Source organism: Hemibagrus wyckioides, linkage group LG02, assembly GCF_019097595.1.
Source record: "Hemibagrus wyckioides isolate EC202008001 linkage group LG02, SWU_Hwy_1.0, whole genome shotgun sequence".
NCBI lineage: Eukaryota > Metazoa > Chordata > Actinopteri > Siluriformes > Bagridae > Hemibagrus > Hemibagrus wyckioides.
In genome coordinates, this window is record NC_080711.1 from 3,899,577 (window position 1) to 3,908,269 (window position 8,693).

Here is an 8,693-nt window from a genome sequence, read left to right on the forward strand (position 1 = left end):
TGAACATTTATTATTAAGTGAGTGGATAAAAATGGCTAGATCTGGTGAATAATGGATGCGGTGTACTCTATCTTACACCAGCACCATCCTCCCTTTCCCATACGTCTGGTTCTCTGTGTTGTACATCTCAGGCACGCCCAGGATGTGCTGCAGTAAGCTCCGCCCATTCTCCTCTGTCCCAGCAAGGACAGTCATGGAGGTGTCAGAGGACATGGGCAGAGGCGCAGGTACATGGAAACTATCCATGTACACGCTGCTTCTGCCTCCGTGGGGTATCGGTACGGGTGGGCAGGGCAACTGGAGCTGAGAGGATGCGCTGGGCGGGGCCTTGTGAGCCTGGAGGCGGGGCAGTGGGGCACTCTTGGTGAAGTGTCCATGGATTGGTGAAGCATTTGAGGGGGAGAGATGAGCCAATTCAGACCTGGAACAAGACAGAGAGCAAAAAGTGTAATATCGAAGAGGCAAATCAAACATTGTTTCCTTTTTATGCGAGCTAAAATTCTCACTAGCCAATCATCTGTGACCCATGTATGCGGAAGAGGGCGGAGAGCCTTTTCCTCAGAGGGTGATACGATACGTTACATACGCTGCAGTTCAACATCATGAGGCTTGACAGCTTTACATGTGAAGGAAGCACATGTTCAACTGTCTAGAGGACAGCTGGAAGGTGGACCTCAAGACAAAATTATGGAGAAATTTCAGTGGGAAAGGGGGGGACTCATCTGTCTCAGGCAGTCCAACTTGTACAAGACTGAACAGGGTCCAATGTATCAAGAATGCTGTGATGTCATCGGGCATCAGTGATTTGCCCCTGTCTATTGAGCTTCAACACACATAACCAAAAATAGCTTGTGTTTTTTGTTGCAATTTTGGTTTGTTTTTCACTTACGAGACACCTTAGCTCAGTCTCTAATGAACTCTGGGTTCTTCCAGGAACAGGTGTATTTATACTCTGAGATCAGGTGACACTTTGCAAGGAAACTAATTTGGGGGGGGGGGGGATTTATGCATAACAAAATTTTGCAAAATGTATTAACTGTATGTATGCCGCTTCAACATCCTGGGCTGCTTGTGTCCAATCATCATACAAGCCACTGTGTCCACTGCTAATTTACCCGTACACGCATGAGACTTTTGAAGCGCTCCTGGCGTCCGCTGGCTTCCGTGTGCATGCCGCTCTTTCACTTAGTGTCAACGGCTGTCAATACAGATACATTTATGAGTTTGTAGGTCTTCTGAGGGCAGCGTCGTTTCCTATAACATGCCTGGGATCGTCTCCAGGTATGCTGTATCGCAGTCTGACATAACGAGTGTTTCCTTTCAAGTCCCCCGCCCTTCAGGAAGAGGGTTTTAAGTGCCCTTTTAAACAAAGTGTTTCCAGACGATTCAGTGACCATTTCAGCTCGGAGGTCAGCTCATCACGACCTACTTATTCAGGGAGGAGAGAGACAGAGAAGGAATGTGGGATTTGGCTGCCAATTTATCAGCTGCTCTGCACTCACGGCATGTCGGAATTTCAGTAATTACCTCGTTATGTCTGTATCAAACTCTCGATTCATATTCCAACAGCAGGTTTATACGGGAAAGGGCAGCTCAGTGGTGGACAGCTGATCGGAAGGTTGTGAGCCCGAATATTAGGACCACCGAGCTGCAGAGCCCTTGAGCAAAGCCCTTAACCCTCAAATGCACAGTTTCATAAATAAAATAAATGGATAAGGGAGTCTGCCAAATGCCATAAATATAAATGCATTTTATAATAAATACATACATAAATAAATACAAATGCATGCTCTTTCGAGGACGTGTGTCCCAAATCTGCACCATCACCCTCAAGAATAAGTGCACTTCTGATGCTCTTATTCAAGAAAAAAAAATAAAGTGTAGAATGTTGAACACATTAAGCACTCAACAGTTACTCAGAGTTAGAGGGGGCGGAGCTACCAGGTGCTGATGCTGGGTGGCCAACGACACTCTGGTGGACAAGAAGCGTTATGAATTATCCCACGGCCATTGCGCGATTAATTTTTCAACATTTTCTGCTAAAGCTACTCAGCGTCGCGTCACGTGCGTTGCCATCCACTGAGAAACCCTTCTAACATTCATACGCTAAACGCTAGAGTACATAGTGCATAGTGTACATCATTATAAGGAACGCAGGACGTAATCCAAAGCCTAATAATAAACAGATTTAAGAATTCATCCTGTCTTTAAGAGCAAAAAAAAAGCTATAATCATTGATATGTTGAAGTTTTCTGTAAATGTAAACTTCAGCTATTTAACATTTATGGAAGGAGTCTCCAGTGTTAGCACTTTGTAACACTTAGACTTACACTTTCTAGGGTTTTGGGGGATTTTAAACTTTAATAGTAACTGTAAACGGATAAAAAGTAAGAAACGGAGGTCAGTAATACATTGGAAATTGTGTTATCACACAGATGTAATTTGGAGTATAGTGTGGTTAAGCTAACTGCTACGTTTTTTCGGCTGTCCTCCACGTCGTTGTTTGTGTTGCCATAGAAACGAAACATTTTTCAGTCCAAGCAGACAAACTGCTCAAAATGGAATCGGGCGCTGAAGTTGTCATCTGGTGATCAATGTAACTGCGACGTGATGTGAATGAGTTATTAGCCACAGCTACTGGGAGCGACTGCTTCATTGTGTTTGTGTTGGACTGCAGCTGCTGTTGCTGGCCAGGAATGGAATTAAAGTTTTCAATCACGTCAGCGTGTGTATTCATCATTCTGGCTAAAAGCTACTTGTATAATTGATGTACGGATCATTTGAGCACTGAAGGAGGACCGGAGGAGTGGAGTTACTCGGCAGGAACACACTGCGGTGTTCACAAGGACACAACAAAAAGATACAAATAGAGTAGGATTTATTATTATTATTAGTAGTAGTAGTAGTAGTAGTAGTAGTAGTTTTATGACTATGGCAAACAGCATATTATAAACATAGCTATATAACATGCACATATGCAGGCATACACACACACACACATATATGCAGATGAATACACATACACACAAACAAAAGAGAGACACAGAGAGACAGACAGACAAACGAACAGATAAATACATGGACAGATGGATGGATGGAAGAACAACGATCAGAAAGGCCAACAGGAAGGCCAATAGATAGATAAATAGATAGATAGAGAGAGAGAGAGAGAGAGAGAGAGAGAGAGAGAGGGAGAATGGGGTAGATAAAAACATGGATGGATAAACAGACAGCTAAATAAGAAGGCAGACAAATAATATTCATAATAATAATCTCCAGCTCCTAGTGAGTTTATTACTCCCTCAGTGTCCCTCAGAGCTCCATTTCCCCTCCACACCACACGCCATGTTACTGCACTGCCCCCTGCTGGTTACCTGCTGAAGCACTGCTATATACACAGAGTCCTGACATATGCACAGAGTCCTGACCTCAACCTGATAGAACACCTTTGGGATGAATTAGAGCGGAGACTGGGAGCCAGACCTTCTCGTCCAACATCAGTGCCTGACCTCACAAATGTGCTTCGAGTGGAATGGTCAAAAATTCCCATAAACACACTCCTAAACCTTGTGGAAAGCCTTCCCAGAAGAGATGAAGCTGTTATAGCTGCAAAGGGCGGAACAACTCCATATTACATTCATGTCCATGTAAAGGCAGACGTCCTAGTTTTGACCTGGCTCGCAGTCTTCAATCTAACTCATCCCAAAGGTGTTCTATGGGGTTGAGGTCAAGACTATGTGCAGGCTAGTCAAGTTCCTCCACACCAAACTCACTCATCCATGTGCTTTGTGCACTGGTGTGCAGTCATGTTGGAACAGGAAGGGGTCATCCCCAAACTGTTCCCACAAAGCATGAAATTGTCCAAAATGTCTTGGTATGAAACTGAAGCATTAAGAGTTCCTTTCACTGGAACTAAGGGGCCGACCCCAACCCCTGAAAAACAACACCTGAATTCAATGATTTGTCCCAAAACTTTTGCCAATATAGTGTACCTGAATATTCCTGCAATTATTCAATCAGCCAGCAGCTTTGAGTATCATGTTCACAGCAATGGGGAAAAATGTGATCTCAGTGATTTGAGTCTTGGTGCCAGACAGGCTGGTTTGAGTATTTCTATAACAGCTGATCTCCTGGGATTTTCACACACAGTCTCCAGTGTGGAGAACGTCCAGTTCTGACGACTTGTTGAAGAGAGAGATCGGCGAAAAATGCCCAGACTATTTCGAGCTGACAGTAACTCAGGTGACCGCTCTGTCTAATTGTGGTGAGCAAAAAAAGCTTCTCGGAATTGCAAACACTTCAAACATCGAAGAAGATGAGCTACAAGAGCAGAAGAACACCAAACCCTGGATGGCTGAAGCCTGGAAAAATGCAGTCTGGTCTGATGAATCTGGATTCATCAGATGCTAGGGTGAGAATTTAGCAGTAACAGCATTAAACCTAACCTGCTTGTCCAGGCTGGTGGAGCTGGTGTAACAATGTGGGGAATGTTTCCTTTCCTTGGCACACTTAGGGTCTGAATGCCACAGCCTGTGTGAGTATTGCTGCTGAGCATGTGCATCATTTCATGAACACATCCAGCATGATAATGCACCATGCCACAAAGCAAAAGTGGTCTCAAACTGGTATCATGAGCATGACAGTGAGTTTTTCACTGAGCTTCAAAGTCAACACCTTTGGGATATGGTAGAAAAGGAAAGCATGAATGCTTAAAATCTGCAGGACCTGTGTGATGCAATCACACCATCATGGTCCAGAATCTCAAATGAAGTCCATGCCTTGAATATTGAAGTCTGTTTTGAAAAGTAAAGGGAAGCCCTGCTCAGTGTTGTATAGAGTGAGTGTATATACTGCCCCCTGCTGCTTACCTGCTGAAGCGCCTGTAGTCCGCGTGTGCGGTGCTGAGCTCCGGCTCTCTGGGCAGCAGAACCGAAGACTGATGGATTTGTCCATGCAGTGTCTGATTAAAATAAACATGAGTGGCATTAGTCTCTCCATCAGCTCCATTAGCGAGAACGTGCGTGCTGGGAGCCCTATAATCCTTAGGCCAAGAAAAGCTTTGCGTAAGCAGACTTTGCATGAATCATCGTTATTTAGCATTAATGCCTTCCTTTTTCTCTTTTCTCCTTCCCCACTCTCCTCATAATCTCTTCCCCTCCTGTCTGCCAGTTTAATTAGAAGGAAATCCATGCACCAACTTCTAGGTGTACTCACTAAATGTACAGGTTTCGGCTTGTGTTTTATCATGGCTAATCAAACACTGCTTTTTTGTGTACACTGAATGAACACAGATCTTTTATAAGACCTTTTTTCTGCCTGTTTTAAGTCAATTTAATTAAACTCTATGGTGCATAGAAGGCCCTGTGATGGACTGGTGACCTGTCCAGGGTGTACCCCTGCCTTTCGCCCAATGTGTGCTGGGATAGGCTCCAGCAGATCCCTGTGACCCTAATTAGGAATAAAGCGGGTATAGACAATGGATAGACGGATGGATGGATGGTGCATACAAGCTTGCACAAGCATCCTTAAGTTTAACATCTCGGATTAATGATTATGTTTACGTGTATAAGTACAGATATAATATGTTTACAGCTTTAACTATTCCAGGCATTTAACCACTTCCTCTGCAGACCCAGAGGTGTGTATCATCTACCAGCAGCACAGGGGGAAGACTTTACATTAGGAATACGCTTGACCTTGACAGCAGGATCTTGACCTTGGAGATTTGTACTGAGGCGCTTAATATCTTTATCAACTAGACATAAATGACAAAATAAACTAGACATTCTATATTATTTTGATAAAAGAGTATTAATCATTATCTCTGACTTTTGGGTTTTTCACATTTTTTAACAATAGATATAAAAATAATAGTTAGGAATAAAACACTTGGGTTGTGCTGTTATTGGAAAATAATCAACGTTAGGGTTGGGTGATGACTTAAAATGATTACTTAGTACGTTGGTCATTAACATAAGATTATGTCATACAAGTTCCTATATATGTTGTTGCTATAGAAACGATAACGTATTACAACAAGTGCATTCAGATTGGACAATTCAGGGGCTTTTTAAGCTAATAGCAAATAACATACACTGACCAGGCATAACATTATGAACACCTGCCTAATATCGTGTCGGTCCTGCCAAAACAGCCCTGACCCATCATGCACTGTGTATTCTGTCACCTTTCTATCAGAACCAGCATTAACTTCTTCAGCAGTTTGATCAACAGTAGCTGTCTGTTGGATCGGATCACACGGACCAGGCTTCACTCCCCACGTGCATCAATGAGCCTTGGCCGCCCATGACCCTGTCGCCGGTTCACGAGTGTTCCTTCCTTGGACCACTTTTGATAGATACTGACCACTGCAGACCGGGAACACCCCACAAGAGCTGCAGTTTTGGAGATGCTCTGATCCAGTCATCTATCCGCCATCACAATTTGGCCCTTCATCAAACTCATTCAAATCCTTACGCTTGTCATTTTTCCTGCTTCAAAATGTTCACTTGCTGCCTAATATATCCCACCCACTAACAGGTGCCATGATGAGGAGATCATCAGTATTATTCGCTTCACCTGGCACTGCTCATAATGTTAAGGCTGATCTGTGGCCAACTCCAGTGGCTAATTGTAGCTTATTATCTGGGGAGATGTAAAGAAGATGTCATAAATGAAATTGAAAAATTAATTATTTTAACGCTCCTATTTACACTTTTTGAAACACTTCTGCTAATAAAGCTTAACCACACTCTTATGACTGAGGCCCCCATGACAGACATTTCAAATCAAAGACCTGTGACCCCTCGCTCCATCTTCTTACCTGCAGCACCCTGTAGTGAGGATCCAGAGGCTCGTACAGTGCTGATCGTCCACTGTACTGATCTCGCATCTCACTGACAGATGGCACAGAGGCAAGTCTGACTGATTCACTGTCTCGCAGCTGCACCAAAACACACACACACACACTTTATCTCCAGGGGCAGATTATCACAACCCAGTGGCCCTCCACATCGATCAGGGCTCCCAGGAAGAACTTCAAACTCAACTGATCCACAAATATTGTCACTTCATATCACATGACTGGTTATAAAAATATATTTCTCTGAATTTATTATTATTAGAATAATAATAATTATTATTATTACCTTCTGAGCCAAGCCATTGAGGAAATGCGTGCGCCAGTGTGGAGCCGGTTTCGAATAGATGACGTTTCTCAAAACACTCTCCACAGGTTTGGGGTCATGCTCCGTGTGGGAGGTGATGCTGTAACGTGGGAGTCCGGGAACTCGTCTCTGTAGAAGAGGAGGAAGTGGTGCATTCTGGAGAAATGAGATGAAACAGATGGATCACTAAGATCAAGAATTATAAACACTTATGTATATGTGCATATGTGCATGAGTGTACACAAGTGTAATGCGGATATAGTAAGCAGTACACTGTGTTTCCAGCAAAAAAGGACATTTCAGTATATATATTTATGTATATATATTATTTAGTTTTAGTGCAGTTCGCTGCCTCTGACTACTCCAATTATCCAATCAAAGGACGGGAAATTGTTGACGTGATCATATGCCCGCTAGATGGCCCCAGTGACGCCAACTCAAAGTCTGATTGGTTAATGGAACAGTTTCATTGCCACTTACTTTAAGCTACAGGCGCCTGCACTATTAATTCCGAAGGCCTTAAGGCAGATTTCTTTCACCCTGGCAACACATGATGTCAGCCACTGGCTGAAATATGATTGGATAAATACTCTTATCATAAATATACACTACTGGAAGCAGCGCAACCAAGAGAAAAGCTATGAAATGTAGAGAATAGACTATTGGGAATAATTTAATACACATTCATGGAAAAATATATTGAAACGCAAGTCAAAAAGCAAGTGATTCAGATCACTGCTGTTTAGGACAGCAGAGAAGGCCTTGCTGGCCCCGACAGCCCACCACTGCCCCTTCCTGTTCCATCATGACTGCACACCAGTGCAGAAAGCAAGGTCCATAAAGACATGGATGAATGAGTTTGGTGTGGAGGAACTTCAGACTCCTGACCTCAACCTGATAGAACACTTTTGGGATAAATTAGAGACTGAGCCAGACCTTCTCGTCCAACATCAGTGCCTGACCTCACAAATGCACTTCTTCTAGAGGAATGGTCAAAAATTCCCATAAACACACTCCTAAACCTTGTGGAAAGCCTTCCCAGAAGAGATGAAGCTGTTATAGCTGCAATGGGCGGGACAACTCCATATTACATTCATGTGCATGTAAAGGCAGACGTCCCTTTTGGCAATATAGTGTATGGAAAAAGTTTCCAGTGTCAGTACTTTGTAATAACTTTGTCTGGCATGTGTGTGTGTGTGTGTGTGTGTGTGTGTGTGTGTGTGTGTGTAAAACACCAGACTGACCTTACAGCTGTTTGTGTGTAAAGCCTGAGGATGAACATAAACATGAGCAGCACCGCTACTGGTGTTAGCAAAATTGCGCTTGGCCATTACACACCACACTGTCTAAACAAAATAAAACAAGACAACAAACAACTTTTTACGACGATATAAGTTGGAAACATGTGTGTTTATAATGATAAAAGTACACTTTAAACCACCCATTACTTACAAACGTTCTCGCTTCGTTTCTCTATAGCCTTTCTGAAAAGTTTATCGCTGTCACTATGGCAACGTAGCGCGCGCG

At 43.2% G+C, this 8,693-nt stretch overlaps 1 protein-coding gene across 2 annotated transcripts; it reads right to left on the minus strand.

The window, feature by feature from the left end:
- On the minus strand, window positions 1-8,693 carry zgc:193811 (uncharacterized protein LOC559801 homolog). Of its 2 annotated transcripts, none has more exons than XM_058418683.1 (6): window positions 8,619-8,693; window positions 8,411-8,512; window positions 7,149-7,322; window positions 6,824-6,943; window positions 4,869-4,960; window positions 1-421 (listed from the first exon to the last, which is right to left on the minus strand). In XM_058418683.1, exons 2-6 carry the CDS (start codon window positions 8,495-8,497, stop codon window positions 73-75), a joined length of 822 nt encoding a protein of 273 aa, XP_058274666.1. In that variant the 5' UTR covers window positions 8,498-8,512; window positions 8,619-8,693; the 3' UTR covers window positions 1-72. The 2 variants fall into 2 exon arrangements, with proteins under 2 accessions (XP_058274666.1, XP_058274674.1); XM_058418691.1 differs by having other exon boundaries at window positions 8,411-8,542; window positions 8,619-8,668.